The 20,960-nt window shown below is 37.3% G+C and overlaps 1 protein-coding gene across 10 annotated transcripts in view; it reads right to left on the bottom strand.

Moving 5' to 3' along the window:
• The window catches only part of CEP152 (centrosomal protein 152), a 113,106-nt gene that overhangs the window by 40,019 nt on the left and 52,127 nt on the right, over positions 1–20,960 (bottom strand). For 5 of the 10 annotated variants that reach the window (XM_055538033.1, XM_055538025.1, XM_055538027.1 and 2 more), the window contains exons 13-19: positions 16,508–16,703; positions 9,950–10,072; positions 9,282–9,391; positions 8,398–8,526; positions 8,141–8,276; positions 3,486–3,671; positions 1,184–1,465 (exon numbers count right to left, since the gene is read on the bottom strand). In XM_055538033.1, the coding sequence (XP_055394008.1) occupies positions 1,184–1,465; positions 3,486–3,671; positions 8,141–8,276; positions 8,398–8,526; positions 9,282–9,391; positions 9,950–10,072; positions 16,508–16,703 (1,162 nt within the window). The remainder of the gene's footprint in view (positions 1–1,183; positions 1,466–3,485; positions 3,672–8,140; positions 8,277–8,397; positions 8,527–9,281; positions 9,392–9,949; positions 10,073–16,507; positions 16,704–20,960) is intronic. The other 5 variants (XM_055538029.1, XM_055538030.1, XM_055538032.1 and 2 more) reach the window with 1 other exon arrangement.

Genomic DNA, 20,960 nt, shown 5'->3' with positions numbered 1-20,960 from the left:
TTTTAACTGACTGAAAATGTCCTTAATACAATTACATACACTTGCCTATGCTTCCATACTTTCAGGATCCCTTATAAAATCATGTATAACAATTTAACAGAGAGGCAGAACTTCAAGTATTTATCAAAAGCCGAGTATGTATTTTTTTTAAAATTTTACTTCAGATATTATCTTAAGACTTTACATTAAGTAACAGATCTAAAATTTTAAAATACATAATAAATAATATTATATTAAAGTCCGAGGATCTCTGAGGGCTAGAAACCTTGTCAGGTGGTTTGTGAGGTCAAAATTATCAAAATATTTGGACCTCCTTTGTCTTTTTTACTCCCATTCTTTCACGTGTAAATAGTACAGTTCTCCAGAGGCTACATGCTATATAATGTGTCACTTCCCCGACAGCCGAAGGCAAATGTGCATGAGGACTCTTATTTTTTAAAGTTTTCTTGCATTTTTTTTTTCCAATACAGTAAAAAAATATATACAACCAACATAGGAAAAGCTGTGTCAAGTCTTCAGTTTGTAAAATTGTAAAGACATCCTGAGAACAAAAAATTTAAGCATCACTGTAATTGATAGTATTGACAAAAGAATAACTCAGCTTTATTCTATTAACAAAGAGCTATGCTTTTCTCTGTCGGACCTTTCTTGGAAGCAAGCAACAGGCCCCAGTTAAAAAGGCCCTACCTTTTTGAGTGCCTCCAAGGGGAGGTGACGACACCACTTTTTGGCCACAGGATTTATAGACAAAGCTGCATTTAAAGGGCAGGCTTCCAGATTCAAGCCTCAACACAAATACTGTTAGATATCTTATTCACTTTAAGCTTACTTATCTATAACTACTTAAGCAAAATACTTTCCATACAGTTAGATACAAAAGATACATAAGTAAATTGTGCTTCATTCAGATGTCAAACCATCAGCATTAACCTCAGTCATCTTAATATTTAGACCAACCTCAGAGGAGCAAACATTTTGTACACTGAAAGAATATATAGAAAAACTGAGAGTCGACAGTTTTGCGACAGAAATATAGTGAAAACTTTAGAACATAAGATTGTTACTCTACCTTAGGGTGCAGAAAATATTTAAGTATAAAGTTAGGAACAAGTTCAGTGGCAGCACTTGACAGGCTTTCATTAGGCAGTTCCAATAATTTTGCTATAGTAAACCTGCCTATTACCTGTTTGGCAATATTTTCACAATATTTGAGTTCCAGTTCAAACTCAAGTTTCTTCAAGTTCCCCTTGATGGCTGTTTCCTTCTCTTGCTCTAAATTTTGCTGGATCTTTCGCTTCTTTTCTTCTATCATGATTGCCATCTCTTTCTTGGAAATAACATCAATGGTGGTTTCTTGGTCAGTTTGGCTGCAACAATCTGAGGTCTTCTTTTTCATTGCCTTTATAGTTTGATCCAGTTTAGACTGCCACTCCTTTTCAAGCTGTTGAATCAGTTCTTGTTTGATCTGTTTTCAGAAGAAAAATCACATGAAGAGAAAAATATTCAAATAAGCAAAAACTAGAGTTAATAGGTAGCCAAAAAAGCAACCACAGATGGCTTGAGAACCATCTAGACATTGCTGCAGTAATCACGTGAGGTTTCGAAATGTAATCAATGAGAACATATCCTCACAGAAATCCTGAAAGTTACTCTTTGACTTTATCTACGGGACACAAATCACATGGGAGAGTTAAGTATGTTGTATAAGATCAGGTTATCTTGCTCTCAAGATGGAAACTTTCACATTGCCACTACAATGATGGTATGATTAAAAAAAAAAAAAAAAAGAAAAAAATGAAGAAAATCTCTGCCATGAATACGTGATTTTCCATCAATATCAGAGTTTCCACAAATTAGGAATGGGTTAAGTATAATTAATGAACCTAAAATTGAACAATTTAAAAAATAGTTTGACTTACTTGAGCACATTAGAATCTTGTTTGTTACAATAAACTGCACTGAGTCATAGAGAAGGCAATGGCACCCCACTCCAGTACTCTTGCCTGGAAAATCCCATGGACAGAGGAGCCTGGTAGGCTGCAGTCCATGGGGTTGCTAAGAGTCGGACACGACTGAGCGACTTCACTTTCACTTTTCACTTTCATGAATTGGAGAAGGAAATGGCAACCCACTCCAGTGTTCTTGCCTGGAGAATCCCAGGGACAGGGGAGCCTGGTGGGCTGCCATCTATGGGGTCACACAGAGTCGGACACGACTGAAGTGACTTAGCAGCACTGAGTCAGCTGTGCATTCAAGAGGAGGGCATTATTGGAAGAATGTCTTAATGATATGACTTTCAGCAGTATAGTAGGATGGACCCAAACATAATTAGTAGTGGGCAAAATTGTGAAATAGCAAAATTTGCTTTTCCTTTTTTCTGTTTCCCACCTCCTGGGTATCCAGGGTTTTCAGATTACTTCCCTGGCTACCACAGCTTCTGGCTGTATTGCTTCTCTTAAAAGGGCTATCTTAAGTGGCCTTTTTTGATTTATCCTTTCCTGACATTCTCACAAAAGCATTATAGCTGTCTCACTCCTCCACCTAGTAAATAACTGGTTAAAAAAATCCAACTAAAAAACAATTTGCAGTAATTTAAAAATAGGACATTTGTTTTGTGACATCTGTATTTTTATAGATACATGGCTAGATACACTCCAGAATGTATTTTTATATTAAAAAATGACTAGTGAAGGAATTTCAAGTGCCAGCACTTGACTGACGAAATTTGAGGGAAGGGTTGGGAGATGAGTTAGAAGGTCAAAAGACAGGACAATGGTCTACGATTCCATTTTGAGATAGCCCCAACACAAATTAATAGCAATAGCAAGGACAAAAGAACCCAGTTTAAATAAGTTTGAGAACTTATTTCACTTCCAACTAAGTTTTTAAGATCATAATTTGGTTCTTCATTTTCTTGGAAACTATGAGCATTTCTTAACCTCATTTGCTACAGAGGTTAATAGAAGTTTTATACTTCCAAGCCTACCCAATCATTACTTCTATCTTCTAATCCACAGTGTACATTAAGTATTTGTTAATTATATTGGTCTTGAGTTATCAGAATCATTTAACAATATGAAATTTGAAAATTTCAAAATTTGAAATTTGATTGTTGTTTCATTTGAAAAATTAAAAAGTACCCCTCAAAACACATTTCCTGAATTAAGCTAAAGAGCTAAGGGGTGGGAAGTTTTAAAAAATAAAACTGGTATAAACTGCAAATAGCCCAATTCAAAGATATAAAATGAATGATTATATATGTCTGTGTGTGTGTGTGTGTGTTAGTTGCTCAGTTGTGTCCAACTCTTTGCAACCCCATGGACTATAGCCCGCCAGGCTCCTCTGTTCATGGGATTCTCCAGGCAAGAATACTGGATATGTACTTGGCTATTAAAAATAATGTCAGTTCAGGAAGAGCTATCTCTCAACAGTTAGTACTATACATTTTTTAAACATAGTGACTAGAAAGAAATTTTAACCCACACCTCTTTCTGTTCCTTATCCCAGTGTTCTTTCGCTAATATCACTTCATTTTCAACCTGCTGCTTAATATTACTTTCATGTTCTTTCAGCCACTTGTCCTTTTCCATCACAAGGGTATCTTGGTACTTTTCTTCAAGTTCCACCTGTAGTTTCCTTATATACTCTTCTCTTTCCTCCAATAGTTGTCTCTTTAAACAAAATTCAAATAAGTATCTCATATGACACTAATATTCTCCAAGTCAAATTTATAAAATAATAGTTATATGCATGTAATAGACAATAGCAACAGAGACAAGTGAATTTCCTATATGCTAACTCAATCAGTTGAATAAGTTGTCTTGTAAAAACTTGCCTACATCTCACATATTTGGATAAGAAATTTACAGTTGGATTCATTAAAAGAAAAGGCATCTAGTACATCTAATAAATACATCTAATAAATAAATACTCCCAGAAAACCAAATATCCTTTTTTAAAAGTGAAACTGACATTTATGTTTATAGTCCAGCCATCACGGGACATGAGAGGTATCACAGCCCAGGAAAATTTACATTTCTGAAAAGATCTGTATTCTGAGATAAGCCCAAAGTTATTGCTCTATTCTTTTGGGGGGGTTGAGGGGCAGGGCACAAGGCATGTGGGATCTTAGTTCCTCAAATCAGGGATTAAAACTGTGCTCCCTACAATGGAAGCATGGAATCTTAATCACTGAAACTCTAGGGAAGTCTCTTACTGCTCTATTCTAAAAGTTACGCATCCTTCGACAAATTCAGCTTAGTACTTTATTCATTATCAAATTCAAAACTTTACCAAAACTAGCTAAAGCATTATCAACTAAGAACTGTCAAATGTCAGTTAAAATTTAATAATTTGAACTATTCCTATAATATTTTCTATTCTAGAAACACAAGTGATCTGAAAACTCTAATAAAATTCTACTCAGAGATCAAACTTATCTATGAGCGTTTGTTGGAAAGTTTTTCCAAATGGGTCTTCTGGAAGTCCCACCAAGATGCTATGAGAAGAGACACACTGAAGACCACAGACTACAATACCCAGGAAGTACACCTCACATACCTAGTGCTACTTGGCAACAGATCTTTTGTTCTGATTCTTCGGCATTGTTTCTGACCCATGACTATATGGTTGTCTGGATTTTTTTTGAGTTCACAGCTGACCTTGATTATTTCTGTCTTAATTGCTATCTGAGTCCTTTCCACCACTGGTACATGCCAAGAAGATGTTATCTCTGTTTGCTGAGTGTTGTATGGTTTTGGAAAACCTCCTAGGGACTGAGGGACTCATTTCTTCAGTCACATCATGGGGACTGCAGTTGTACTAGGACTATAGGACAGTCTCATCCACACGGTCGGGAAAATTGTCCGTTGTCACATCATAGACGATATATCACTGTTATTTTTGTTTTGACTGTAGAAGAAATCCCCAAATTGTCTTATCTGTGTGTGCCTTTCCTTTAGGAGTTGTTTCAATATGTATTTGCATTTCCTTTGACACAAAGAAGAAAATTGCTACTAATTTTCTGTGTGTCTATATGTGTGAACATATTAGCTTAACTACACAATAAACCAGACAATACAGAGACAACAACAAATGTCTATTATTTCCCATGATTCTGTGCATCAGCTGGGTGGTGGTGATGGCCTGAGCTTACTCAGCTGATCTCTGCAGACAACTCGGGCTACAATGGTCTAAGATGGCAACACTCACATGCCTGGTGGTTTTTTCAATGTCACCAGGATGACACAGTGACTTGGTCACATGTCTCATCATCGAGCAGATTATTCCAGATCCTTCACATGGTGCTTGGATAAAGGGTTCATAAGAGTATCAAGCTTCCAAGGACCAACACATAAATGCTTTATAAATGTCTTTTTACATAATTTTTACTAATATCCCATTAGCCAAAGTAAGTCATTTGGCCAAGGCCAGATTCAAGGGAAGAGAAACAGACTATCTATAACTGAGAACAGCTACAAAGCCACACTGCAGAGACCCACATTCAGGGATAGGAAAAAAGTGTAGCCATTTCTGCAATCCACCACAGTGAGGAAAACCTTGCTTCCAACTCTACAGAAGAAAAGCAAATTTATTGCTCACAGGAATCTGTCATTTGAACATACTACAGGAATATTTAATTTAAAAAGTTTTATCATTCAAGGGAAGGAATACTTGGATAGTTTTTAAATGTTGAAACTTGTTTTGCATGCCTCTGACAGTCAAAAAAATCTAACTAAGGACTGATTTAACATGGATTACAACTGTATAAGCAAGCCTTAGCTTCTGTATAGGAATGGCATTATGCATGGCAGCATCGATCATCTTTTCCTTGTCTACAGATTCATGTGTATCTGTGTGTTAGTCACTCAGTCGTGTGCAACTCCTTGCAACCCCAGGAACTGTAGCTCTCCTGTCTGTGGAATTCTCTGGGCAAGAATACTGGAGTGAGCTGCCATTTCCTTCTCCAGGGGATCTTCTGAACCCAGGGATCAAACCCAGGTCTGCCACATTGCAGGCAGATTCTTTACTGTCTGAGCCACCAGGGAAACGCACAGATTGATAGCCTTTGTTGATTACTACCCGGTTTGAAGGTTCCTGTGTATATGAACAAGCCAGGTTAACAACTGTTAATAGAAGCTTTAAAGGCTGGAATTGAACTTGTACTTAACCTGCAGCCTGATTCAACGAGTGTTTCAGAAAGATGACATATGAAAAAGAGAAATACAACTGGGGACTCACAGCACTGCCTGTCATATACATTTTGTATCCAAGCAAAGCTCTTGACCTGAAGACCAACTGCAAGGAAAATGACTCATGTCCTGTGGAGAAGGACTACCCTAACAGTTCCCTAGCTTGCTCAAGTTAGTAAGATTCTCCTATTGTGTGAACGTGAAACAATTCCTAGGAAAGTACACTGGTGTGTAAATACATATCTTTGCCTAGTTCTGGAGGAGGATACGAAAAAATTAAAGTCTCATAAATGTAAAGAAGTTCTATTCTGACTGGCTTATGAAGGCTACTAGGCTTTGTAAAGGACTTATATAAATCTAAATTAAAAAATTAAAGAATATCCAGAGAAGAAAGGAATTCAACTTTTACTGCTTTTAGGTACACTGGCCCTTTAAGTGAGGGATGGGTATAACTACAAGCGGATAGTGCAGAGGAGTCTTTTAGGGTGATTAGACTGTTCTGTTTCAATCCATACATGGGTTAAAAATCCATAAAACCAGACATCAAATAAAAAAGAATCAATTTTACTATAATTTTAAATTTTAAAGAAAAAAAGTAACTTGTAGGTTTTTTTGGAAGGCCCAAATAGTTTTAACTTTCCTTCTTGCCCCAGCGCACAAGAATTCATGAGCCAAAATACCAGTTAGTATCAGCTATTAATTGCAACTGATTGATTATGGGGGGTGAAATTTTACAGCCAAATTGATTCTTTTAAAACTACTAGGAAATATACTTCCGAAAAGAAAGACCTCTTTGAGAGAAATGCTCTTATGTTCTTGCCAATTTATATATTTAAAGGAAGAAAGAAAGAAAACAATCACACTAGATCTTCTCCCTATTTTAATTTTTTTAAACATTACTGAGCTAAGTCTTTAATTTCTAGGTAATTTAAGACACTTTCTAGCTTTTATTTCACCAGCACAAACTAAAACATCTCCCCTTAGTTCTTTTTTCACTAGATGGTATGTATACATGGCATGTTTTTCTACCATATTAATCTGTTCAAAAATAATCAAAATATTAAATGAACTGGACTGCCTCACCTGCTCCTTACATTCTTTTCAAGTCTGGTGGTAGCAATCATCAAGCTTTACTATAACTTATTCAGAAATCTCTGTTAAAAACATTTCCTCAAGCCTTTAAAAATATTTGCTGATTTTGATGCAGGTGGCTTTCAGATTGTGGTCTGCAGCCTGGTCTCAAGGGAAAGGGAGAGGCGGATGGGTGTCTGGATCAGGCTTAGGTCAGGACAGGGAAGAAGACAGGAGGGGCGACTGCTTTTAAGTGATTTGACTCCTGGACACTCGCCAAGGGCAACTTGGAAGATTCAGGCAGGAGTACAGAGGACACTGCAGCCCCTCCAGCTTCCCTGAATGACAAGACCTCCCTGGACGGAGGACACACTTAAACTGACCTTCCTCTCCACAGCCCCATATCATCACCTCCTGTATCACAATACCCCAGTTCAAAATTCCTGCCCGTTTCCCCAGAATAAATGGATGCTTACATCCTGAGAGAAATGGGTCAGAGGAAAAGGTCTCTGAGGGGGATACTTCGTGAAGTGCTCACAGGGCTGGGAGTAACCACCTGAGCAGCAAACACACACACAAAATGAGGATCCCTGGGCTTCAGACTCAAAGTGACTCAAAGTCCACCTCCCTTATTTTTACAGAACTCTCTTTGGTCTCTTAGAAATCTACAAGGAAGAATCACTTTCTCCCATGGATCTGCCATTTTCTACCAGGGCTTTCATAATCATTTCAATGTTAACTGAACTTTGTGAGCTGAATTCATGTTAATCAGTCAAACGTAAAGAGCCTTCTACAGAAGTCTTCCCTGTTCTACAAGGGAATGAGTGTACTGGTTTCAAAGAGCAATGAAGTGAGCACAACATGGACTTGTTCTGTACCTTCTTCTCCTGTGCCTGTTGCTCTTTTTCCACACTCTTCCTGAGAGTCGCTTCTAGGTTATCTTTCTCTCGGCACACTTCCAGGTAACATTCCTGCACAGCCGCCATCTCCTTATTCACCTTATCTAAGTCAGACCTTGGATACACAAAACCAGCAACTAAATGTAAGGCTGCAGAACGAACAATTTTCCTCTAAATGATGCAATAAGAGAAAGCTGTCTCTACACTTTCAAGGGCAGCAAGACTTGCATTCTCACCTAAGTTGTAAGCGAGTTGCCTCGTAAACCTCAAAGAGTTGCTGTTTCTCCAAAGCGTGCTTTGCTAACAGGCTTTCCCGTATTTGGGCTTTCATGGCTTCATGGTGCTGCTGGTAAGTCCTCTCACACCTAGAGACAGATGACAGACAGCGGAATCTAAGGCAGTGCCCAGCATTACCAGAAACAGCAAGATGAACTGGTTTCCCTCCCATCCTTCCCACTCCTTTCCTACGAATGCAAAGTGAATTAAGATCAGATTGGTCTTCCCCAACCAAAAGTGGTAATAGTTAACTTTCAATAGATGATCTTTTGAGAATCTTCAACATTTTCTTTCTGCAAATGTTTCTAGAGAAAAATTAGAAACCTAGATGTGTGAATGCCCTAGTCCTTCACACAGAGTACAACAGTCTGTGTTTAGAACTTGTTTATAAAAAAATAATTGAAATAACAGAGGGTGTGGTTCAAAAATTCTAAGTTATCTATAAACACAAATACTAAAGCACCCAACTCACACATAAGTTATGTTCCAAAAGTCTGTTTCCAAGTTTATGACTTTGTATTTAGAAGACATTATTTCCTCCCACAAATTTCTTTCTTATTAAAAAAAAGAGTTAAGCCATTAAGCTCTACTGTTTCAATGAACTACAATTTGGATGGTTCTATAGAACTCAACCCACTACATAACATTATTTCTATGGAAAGTGTGTTCCAAATTCTAATTTGAGAAGCCAGGGACTCATCTTCTCCAATTTATGATCTCAATGGGAAGGGTTCACCTGCATCATTTTACTTGAATCTTTTGGAGGGGTGTGTATAAGGGAGATGTAATAGGTAAGGGTGTGTAATAGGAGATGGGAGAAGGGAGGCCTCTGTCTGTACCTCACCTATCAACAGCTTCTTGTTTATCACGGTCAAAATCTTGTACCATTTGTCTCATTTGATTGCATAAGTCTTGATTTGTATTTCTCAGTTTTTCTTCAGTTTCTTTAAGTTCCTGGATACAAAAGAATAAAGTATTTAGAGGAAATAAACACCTTTATTGACTAATCTTATTTTCTGATATCCTCTGTGCCTTTTGTCTTTCATTATAACATTATTTGACATAATATCATTTTCATAATTCTATAAAAGTCTCTTCAGGCCTTGTAAGAGTATAGGCTTATCAAGTAGCTTTTTGATTGGAGTAAACGTTAAAAACTTGTATAAAAACATTCAATCAGTGAAGAACTGGCTAACTGATGCTTTCTAACAAGTCTTAGAATACAATAATATTCCCAACCATATAAATAAGCAAGGTTTTACTTTTTGGTCAAGAGCTGCCTAAGGAGGAAAGAATACTTCCAATAGCCGTGCAATTATGCAGACAGGAAGCTAGAATTATACTACCTTCCAATGAAAATACTACCACATGACCAGTAGTAAAAGGAAATAACTGGAATCCTAATTACCTGCTAATGTACTTGACCACTAATACCTTTGTGTCATAGTACCTCTCTATTTTTGAATGAGGTCATGAGATTTCTCATAAAATAGAGGTAAGTTTTTTAATCACCTGATTTTGTTGCTGTAAAACTTGAATTTCATTTTTAAGCTGCAGTATATCATCTTTGACAATCATGTCAGAAGAATCAGGCCATATCTGATTAGTTGGTTTTTCTGAGGTATCTGTTTTAGTCTAAATATTAAAGAGAAATCAAAAGTGTTCAGGTTTTTAAAAATTTTTAAGCACTAGTTATGAAACAATATCATACTTACAAAGAAAGTACAAAAACAGTACAAATAGCCAGAGTACAATTATCAATACCAGTAAATTAACTAGGATGCAATACTATTAACCAATCTACACACCTTATACAAAGTTTTCCAGTTTTCCTCTAAATGTTCTTTTTCTGGTTCAGGATGCAATCTACAACTCTACATTGCATTTAGTTGTCACATCTTATTAGTCTCCTCCAATCTGGGACAGTTTTTTTCAGTCTTTGTCTTTTAAATCCATGACATTTTTGAAGAGTACTTGTACTAATCATTTATTTTGTAGGTTGTCCCTTAATTTGAGCTTTTTTGATGTTACTTCATTATTAAATTTAGGTTATGCATTTTTGGCATGAACACCAAAGAAGTGATGTGAACACTTCTGAGGAGACATATGACATCAATATGCCTCATCACTGGTATTGATCAGCTAACTGATGAAGGTCAAAGGCCCTGTCTGCAGGCACCTCCACTATAAAGTTACTATTTTGCAATTAATAGTAAGTATATTATTCAGAGACACTTGAGACTATGCAAACATTCTATTTTTCATCACACTCTCACCCATTAGGCTTAGCATATTTAATCAATATTAATTCATACATTTTATTCAATAGGAATTCACGATAGCCTTTGGTAAATTGTTTCCAGAAAGTTGGTACACATGTATACCGTCAAGTAGTACAAGAGTCTGTCCAGCTCTCTTTGCCACCAATGGCCAGTGATTGAATGATTATTGTGTTTGATGAGGGAAAGGATCTCCAAAATTTTTTTCATTTCCATTTCTTGTGTCACCATCAGAGAGCAACCTCTTACATGCCTTCATTTTTCACTTGTTCTTCACCTTCCAGGATATATATAGGTTAGCATTTTCCTCTTACTACCTGAGTATTTTGTCCATTTTTATAAGTTATTTGTTCATTGAAGAGGTCAAAGTTTTTTTTTTTTTAATATCTACTCTAATTGACCTGTTGGTTTTATTCTTTACCTGAACTCTGAGGTCTTTCCTTCAATGTTTAAAATATATCTGTACCAAAGTTCATTCTACTAACTGGGGGAAAAAGAGGTATGTGTATCTCATTCTATGTGGGGTGACAGAACCCCAGGCCTTTGACTTCTTTTTCCCATTTAATCTTCATTTCCTTCAGAGGGAGACTGCTCTAGTTGCTGGCTTTGCTGGTTCACCTGCCATCATGTCCTAGAAGCCACTGCTCCTATCCCAGTTAGAAGAGAGAGGAGATAAGAATATCTACTCTGTTAGCTTTCCAGACTTGGGGGTATTAATGAGACTTCAAAGGATTTTGTTGACTTATTAGAATGGCTTTTTTTTTTTTAAACATGGCCTCTACTTTTTAAGGTTTATGACATTCATTTGTGCTTCCTTCCCTATTAGTGAGGTTCTATTACTTAGAATGAAAGTAACATCATACTGCTGCCCTGAAAAAACAATCTTCATGGCTAGTCACTGCACTCAATTTTGACATATTTTCACACTGCAGGCACACTGGGACTTGGCACTTGCAGTAATTGTTAGCAAAAAACTCTTAAGAATGTCTTTCATAAGAGAAGGACCATTTGAATGTCACAACAAAATTTCTCTCTCTAAAGCTGGAATACAGAAGGCATTATCTTCAAAAACACAAGAAATGTAATATACCAACTCTTATACTATCTTCCTAATTTCTATGTCTCAAAAAATTCTAGCCAGGACCCTTTTGAGTTGGCTACTGAACATTGCCTATCAAGTCCCTTGGAATCAGAGTATGGCTTTAACCACAGCTTGTGGTAAGGTAATGATCTCTATTAAGTATCACACATAGAAAGGGCTCTGTGTTACATTTCTTAAGCTTACAAAAAATTTAGTGTCGATGTGGTCCCTGCCTGCTAGTAAGCCAGTCTGGTTTTTCTAAGGCCTTTGCCACATTCTACCTTAATGGCCCAGTTGTTCAACTGGAATGAAGAGCATAGTATTTGACCCACCCCCAATCACTGCATAGTGCTATGTATGGGAAGACTCCTCTGTTTGATCACATATTATCCTGGAAATGTCATAAAGCAGCACTGCTATGAATAGTCATATGACATAAAAGCAAAAAAAAAAAAAAAACAAACTCTGTAGTAACTCTAAATTGTTCTATATAAGATGAATAGAAATGGATATAAAACATACTAAAGGCATTTATAAAGAAATAAATATATCAATACCTTTAAAACATCTATGAAAGAATCTGTCAAAAAAGATTATATAGGAACTATTTTTGTTGCCCTTCTTAATACATAAAGGCTTTAGAGGAGGATTCTGATGGCCCAGTTCTCTTTAAAAAGACATCCAGGGAAGTTTAAATTATTGTGTTCTTTCTCTTAGCAAGCACAAAGTTCAACATCATTTCGTTAAGCTCCGGATTTGATGCTAGCTATGATCGTTCTTTCTAAAAAATCAATAGAGGGACTGCCCTAGTGGTCCAGGGTTTGCCTTTCAGTGCAGGGGACTAGGATTCAATCCCTGGTCAGAGAACTAAGATTTCACATGCTGCAGGGCAATGATGCCCACCTGCTGCACCTACTGAGCCCATGCACTCAAGAGCAAACAGAGAAAGTTGTTGCTCCATGCGCAGCAACCAGAGAAAGCCGGCACACCACAAAGACCCAGTGTAGCCACAATTAAAAACAAAAAAATCGAGAGACATTTAATGAATTTAGCTTCATTAAAGATTTCAGAAAGACTAAGTTTATATAAATTTCTAGCTTATTTGTTATATCCTTTTATGTACATCTACTCAAGGCTGAAATGTCCCTATCCACCTTCTCCCCTGGGTTTATCCTTGAGGATAGAGATCAAAAGTTCCCTCATAGACTTCACTAGGGTTACCTTAGTACCCCACGTCACCCACAAGATCAGTTAGTTATTCCTTCTCATAGCACTTTGTAATTAGTATCATCCTTATTATACAAAGTTATACATGTCCATCTTCTTATAGATCCGTAGTATTGACTATGGTAGCCAGTAACCACGTATGGTTGTTGAGCGCTTGAAATGTGACTTGTCCAAATAGAAACATGCAGTAAGGAGAAAATACATGCCAGATTTCAAGGGCAGAGCACACACAAAAAATAAACTGTCTTATTAATAATTTTATATTGATCACATATTGAGAAGATAATATTTTATATATACTAGGTTAAATAAATTATTAAAATCAATTTCACCTATTTTACTGTAATGGGACTACTAGAGATTTTAAGTTATACATATGGCATTATTGTGAAGAAAGCTGAGTGCCGAAGAATTGATGCTTTTGAACTATGGTGTTGGAGAAGACTCTTGAGAGTCCCTTGGACTGCAAGGAGATCCAACCAGTCCATTCTGAAAGAGATCAGCCCTGGGATTTCTTTGGAAGGAATGATGCTAAGGCTGAAACTCCAGTACTTTGGCCACCTCATGCAAAGAGTCGACTCATTGGAAAAGACTCTGATGCTGGGAGGGATTGGGGGCAGGAGGAGAAGGGGACGACAGAGGATGAGATGGCTGGAAGGCATCACAGACTCAATGGACGTGAGTCTGAGTGAACTCCGGGAGTTGGCGATGGACAGGGAGGCCTGGCGTGCTGTGATTCGTGGGGTCGCAAAGAGTCGGAAATGACTGAACAACTGATCTGAACTGAACTGATGGCATTATTATATTTCTACTGGATACCGATATTCTAGAATCGAAGTTCCTTCATAGAATGGCCATTGTTTCTTTCATCGCTGAATCCCATTAGACCTTGCATAAAGTAGCTTAAAAAAAAACCCTAAACTGAACGATTTTCTTTTCATCCACATACCTCCCCAACCCTGCTTTCTGACTTTACAGACTAAATAGGGAGCTTCATTAGAAAAAGATGAGAGAAACAGGAGGCAAAGGCCAAGTCTGAAAGCATTCATCTGCTAATGAGACGACTGAGAACTTGAGTGCTATTTTAAAAACCCACCTGTCCATTAAATTACTACCTCCTCTCCCTCTTCCCCATCTAGGAAATGGGTCAACATATGTAATAATTCAATAAATATTTACTGAGCAAACACTCACAGAATTATCAAGACAATACTCTCAAGAGATTTCTATATAGTTAAGTTGAAGCAGAATAGCCATAAGCATCAAGGACTGAATTCAGCTTCACTTTAAGAAAAACCAAATGTAGACTGCTGAGAAATCACTATGGCAGAAGGCTGCTGCTGCTGCTGCTGCTAAGTCACTTCAGTCGTGTCTGACTCTGTGCAACCCCATAGACAGCAGCCCACCAGGCTCCCCCGTCCCTGAGACCTCCTGGCAAGAACACTGGAGTGGGTTGCCATTTCCTTCTCCAATGCATGACAGAGAAAAGTGAAAGTGAAGTCGCTCAGTCGTGTCCGACGCTTAGTGACCCCATGGACTGCAGCCTATCAGGCTCGTCTGTCCATGGGATTTTCCAGGCAAGAGTACTGGAGTGGGGTGCCATCGCCTTCTCCAATGGCAGAAGGCTACCTGGCAAAAAGGAAAAAAAGGGTATTCAAAGATGAGATGGCTCCCTCTAATCTACTGATAAAACAGACTGTAGAGTGTGGAGGCAAACGGAAAGGTTAAAAACAACACAAGGAATGGCCACCAGCCATCGCCACACATGTGAAAGTTATCTGTACAGCAAATGCCGACTAGGGATTTCAATATGGAAAAGAGAAAGCAACAAGACACCAGAGCTAAGGTTCAGACCCCAAATCAGGCTCCTACCCTTAGCACACTCACACCAAAATGCTTATTAAACTAATCAACTCTAACCTAACACAAATTTTCATTTCCATTCTTTATAAAAAACATATGGGAACAGTTAAAAGAGCTTGGTTTAAAGATGTTAAATGTGCTGTGGGGAAGCACAGTCTCCCATTTCTCATTTGCTTATTAACATTGAAATCAATGTGTTCATCAAATATAGTTACTCAGAAGAAAGAACCAAACTGGGCAGGGCTTTCACAGTGAGAGCACACTATTATTTCTGGAAAGCAAACTAGGCACGATTAAAATTCCACAATAATAAGCGCCAGAGAACATCTTGCACACTTTGCTTTAATAGGACTGTTTTAATGAATACAACTCCTAGCTTAAAGGATCAAGAGATAAAACAGTACCAAAGTAGGAAGTAAAATATTATTTCCATCCATGAGGAAAAGGAATACACTATCTACATCTTTTTTTTTTTTTTTTTTGGCAGCACCACACACCATGGAAGATCTTAAGTTCTCTGGCCAGGGATTGAACCCATGCCCTCTGCAGAAGCACAGAGTCTTAAACACTGGACCACCAGGCAAGTCCCACCTACCTACACTCATATATTACCTTCCCTCCCCTCTTAGCTTCTAGATCTTTCTTTCCAATAGGAATAGAGGTGAGCTGGGATTTAGAGATAGAGAAGGGTGAAAAAAGCAGATGTTGAAAGAGGACATCCCTAAAGACCTCTGATAGCATGATCTTGGAGAAATAACCTTGACTTATTCATTAGTCCAGTGTTTTAGTCTCAATTTACCCAAAGACTCACTCTAAGCCCAGAAGGGTCACAAATTCCTCGTTTCATTTATCTTATCTATAAAGTAAGCAAACTAACTTACTTTATAAAGATATAAAGGTGGGTTTCAAGGACTCTGACATATCTGACATGCCTTTCCCACCTCTAACACCACCATACACTTAATTTTTTTTTTCATTGTAGAATGACTATTCTTTTAAGAACATGGGCCAGGGAAATATGAGGCAAATTGCGAGGGCGTTTTGTGGAGAGTCTAACTAGATGTGAAAGCACTACAGGAACAAGCCGATCTTGAGGAAATGCAGATGCCTTGTTATAAAGAACGCTGCACTGGATTTGTGGTTATGGAATTTTACCTAAGTGGCGTCTCATTTACTAGGTGCCAAGAGTAACCAGAAAGTATATTTCTTTAAGTGGCATTTCCTTCTTTAAACTTCATTTATGGACTTCCCTGGTGGTCCAGTTGTTGGGAATCTGCCTGCCAATGCAGGGGACGTGGGTTTGATCCCTCCTCTGGGAGGATTCCACATGCCAAGGGGCAGCTAAGCCTGGGAGCCACAACTACTGAGCCTGCACTCCGAAACAAGAGAAATCACCACAATGAGAAGCCTGGGCACCGAAACTAAAGAGCATTCCCTATCTTCTGCAACCAGAGAAAGCCCATGTGTAGCAAAGCAGATCCAGAACAGTTAGAAATTAGTTAGTTAACTTTACTTATAAAAAAGTCAAATGAATGCCTGAAAGACAAAGGTTTAATTTAAATGTGAAAACTGTAAGAGTTTTCTTTATTAAGTCTTGAAAAACAGCTTTACAAATTCTACCTCAGTGCTTTTTTCCTCCTCCTCCACTTGGAGAGCTTCGATTTTCTTATGAGAGTTTTTGAGATCACTTTGTAACTGAGACACCAGATGACGCTTCACAGAGTTGCTATCCAGCAAACGCTGCACCTCTGCCTTCAGCTTCAAGATGACCTCCTCTTTAGAAAGTGCTTCATCTGGGCCTTCTTGCTGCCCAAGGCTAATGGAAAAATGATCATATTTAAGGTTAAATCCAGTAACAAATCAAGCATGACTATTCCTTAAAAGCAACTAACTGCAGTGGTAACCATGCTTTGCAACCCATCCAACTATATACTCGCATTTCAAAAACAATTTTAAGCTTTGTCATACACAGGTTATTGCCTTTGATACATCGCTATATAGAAATAAGTTCATTCACAGGAAGACCATTCTTAAGCATAGTCCTGCTGCCTCACTGCACGGAGTTCAACCATATGAACTTCAGCAGAGCATGCATTTTTACTTTTGATAAATTGCATGCTATATATACATGTCCTTCACGACTCCAAGAGAAACAATGAGAAAATAAAGAGGAAATGAATAGTAAAACACTAGTTATCCTAATCAACAATTTCTGTCTCTCTTTTATTAAAACACAAGTCTGGGTGGATATCTGAGCAACTGGAAAGAAAAAAAATAACACAAATAAATGCCATGCTAATTTAATCCCCACTACAGTTGGTCAATAAATTTTAAAATTGGAATGAGTGTTTCTGTTCCTTGCCATAACGGATTAAAAGGACCAGTTTTCTCTTTCTGTCTTTAAAAAAGCTAGAAAACTAAATAAAATAAATGAAATGGTGGTGTTCAGTCACTGGACAAGAAGCAGCATAGTGTAGTGATGCTTGAGAAAAGTAAAGCAAGCAAAGTAAGCCCTATAATGGCTGCAGCTTTCTTCCTGGAGAGTTTCCAGTGTGCAGCATAGAAAGAGGAAGCCCAGGGAGTCCACTTTCTGCAGTCTCACCAAGTTGCAGAATTCAGTATGGGAAAACCAAAATGGCTAAAATCTGGGGAGCAAAACATCATGAGGAAGGTAGCTACACAGAAAAAGGGCTCTGGAGACCTGTGGTATATGTGAGAAAATTACCTCAAGATGGGGGCGAGGCAGGGAAAGCCACAGCAAAAGAGTAGGGCTGGGAATATTTTGTACTTCAATGAACCATAGGGGAGAGACTTCCTAAGTCACACAGCATCAAATACTGCCTTAGTAATAAGGCCAAATTAGACCCAGATTAAGCTGTTTGTTCTAAATCTGATCTAATGAAGCCTACAAAGAAGGCTTGAAAGGATCAAATGAATTCCAGGTAACTTAAGTATGTCACAGAAAAAGAGTAACGGTATTTTTTTTTTTTCTGCAATAAAGTCCAAAATCTAAAGCATACAATTCAGAATGTCCAGCATCCAATCAAATTTACCAAACATGAATAAAGCAGGACAGAAAATATGAACTATAACCAGGAGAAAATGATCAGGGATGACAGATAGTAGAATTATATGTTCAAGGAGGTGGGGGCGGGGCGGGGCGGGGGAGGACACAAAAACAATGAGGAGGGAAATGGAAGACTTTATGCCCCAAATGGGACTTGCAGAGACAAAAAATAAAAATATCTGAAAAAATATACCTACTAGATGAGATTAACAGCCTATTTAATACAGCATACGAAAAAAATCCATGGACATAAAGACACAGCAAACTTAAACACAAAGAGAAAGAAGACCAGAAATACATAGAGTATATTAAATTTTCTAAGTTAACTGTAGTTAAGTCCCAGAAGAGTGGGGAGGCTGATAGAAAAAATATTTGAAAAAATAATAACCACAATTTTTCTATCTGATAAAAATTAAAACGCCCTAAAACCTAGAAGCTCAATGAATCTCAAGCGCAAAAAACATGAAAACCATTATAAGTTATATCAACACCAAATCGCTTAAACCAATGATAAAGAGTGCAGGAAGATTCCTGAGGAGATGACCAGGGGAAGGAATTCTGGATTCTGTGTATAAGCAAGCCTCAGTCTAAGCCCTGAACTATGCACGCAGAGAACAGACTGCATGCATCAAATCAGGAAAGATTTGGAGAAATTCTCTGAAATTTGAACCACACAAGTCTCACACTGACTAGCCCTGGAGAGGCACATACATACACAGAACAGATTCAAATCAATGTGACAAAGGCTCAGAAAAATAAACGAAGATTTGAAACACCCATATGAGTCTCTATACAAAAAAAAAAAAATCACAATGTCTAGTATACAATCTAAAAGCACTGGATATAAAACTAACAAGGAAAACCCAATTGCTAGAAAGTTTAAAGCAGCAAATATCTAGCCTTTATGAGTAAAGAAAACACACTGAAATGAATGAAAAAATAGGAATTTTCAACAGAGGATAAAAACTTTAAAAGAACCAAATGGAAATTTTATCATTATAAAAATACAATATATAAAAGTTAAAAAAAAACTCAACTGACAGGCTCAACAGAATAGAAATGACAGAGGAGAGAGTGAGTGGACCTGAAAATAGTTCAATAGCAATTATCTAATGTGGAAAAAAAAAATGAACAGTGTCTCAGAGAACAGTGGGACAACATAAAACGACTTAACATTATATGCAACTGGACAACCAGAAGGAGAGAGAAAGTGATAGGGGCAGAAAAAGTATTTGAAGAAAGAATAGTCAACATTTTCACAAATTTGGTAAAAGACATAATTTACATTTTCAAGAAGCTCAGTGAACTGCAAATGAGATAAACTAAAAGAAAAACACACTTAGACACATCATAATGAAAGTGCTGAAAACTGAAAAAAGAAAAAGGAAAAAAATCTTAAAACAGCAGGAAAAAAAACTACACATTATATACAGAAACAATGATTCAAATAACAATAGCTTTCTATTCAGGAACTACCGAGGCCAGAGACAGTGGGACAGCGTACCTTTAAAGTGCTGAAAAAAAAGAACAGTTGATCCAGAATTCTGTAATCAGCAAATATAACAACATTTCCATATAACGAAACTAAGAATTTGCAGACATGCTCTAGAACAAATGCCAAAGGAAATTCTTCAGCTAAAGGGAAATCTCTACACTGAAAACTACTAAACATTGGGACTTCCCTGGTGGTCCAGTAGCTAAGACTCAGAGCTCCCAGAGCAGGGGGCCAAGGTTCAATCCCTGGTCAGGGAACTAAACCCCACATGTCACAACTCAAGATCCTGCATGCCACAATTAAGACTCTTGAGCCACCAAATAAACAAACATTTAATAAAATCTACAAAACATTACTGAGAGAAACTGAAGAAGACCTAGATAGAGAAGTACAGCATACATATTCAGAAACTGAAAGACTCCTTTTCTTTTATCCCCTCAGCTTTACCGAAGTGTTAAGTAACAAGTGGCAATTTCTTAAGATGTCAATTCTTCCAAAACTATCTACAGATTCAACACATTTCAAAATTTGAAATTTAAGTTTCAAATTTGTCCAGAGGGCAAATTTTGTATTACTTGACAAGCTAATCATAAAATTAATTTTGAAATGCAAAGTACTTAGAATAGCCAAAACAATTTTGAAAACAACGAAGTTGAAGGATTTGTTCAACCCATTTCAAGACTATAAAATTACATTATCAAGACTGCTCCCACCAAAATGACCACTGGAACAGAATGAAGAGTACAGAAATAGGCCCACAAACATACAATCAACTGATAATTAAAGATATCAAGGCAATTCAATTGGAAAAGAAAAGTTTTTCTGACAAATGGGATTAGATCAATTGGGTTTACTGGAATAAAAAAAATCAAAATTTCCCTCACACTATACTAAAAAATTAACTCATAATGGATCACAGATGTAAATATAACAGCCCAAACTACTGAATTTCTAAAATCATCACAGAAAAATTTTGTTAACACTGAGTTACAATAACTCATGAACTGTACAAAAACCATGAAGTGTAAAAAGAAATAAATTTGAGTTCATAAAAAAACTTTTGCTCTTCAAAAGATAACATAAGAAAATGATAAGATAAACCACAGAGGGGAGGAAAACACTCACAACACATATATCTGATACAAAGGGCTTGTATCCTGAAATATATGAAGACCAAACAACATATTGTTGTTCAATAGCCAAGTCATGTCCGGCTCTTCACGACCCCATGGACTACAGCACGCCAGTCTATATATATACACCAAACAACATATACAAATGGCAGTTAAGCATGTCAAGAAAAGAGGAAGCAAACCACACCAAAAGATGATTAACATTATTAGTCATTAGAGAAATACAAATTAAAACCACAATGAGATATCACTACACACACACTAGAAGTGCTCAGATCTTAAAAGACTGGCTATCAAGTTTTAGCAATGACAGAGAACAACTGGAACTCTCTAAGACATTTCTTCTGGGAATGCAAAATGGTACAACCACTTTGGGAA

Source organism: Bubalus kerabau, chromosome 10, assembly GCF_029407905.1.
Source record: "Bubalus kerabau isolate K-KA32 ecotype Philippines breed swamp buffalo chromosome 10, PCC_UOA_SB_1v2, whole genome shotgun sequence".
Taxonomy (NCBI): domain Eukaryota; kingdom Metazoa; phylum Chordata; class Mammalia; order Artiodactyla; family Bovidae; genus Bubalus; species Bubalus kerabau.
Note: the sequence above shows the minus strand (reverse complement) of the source record. Positions and strands in the feature narration are given on the sequence as shown.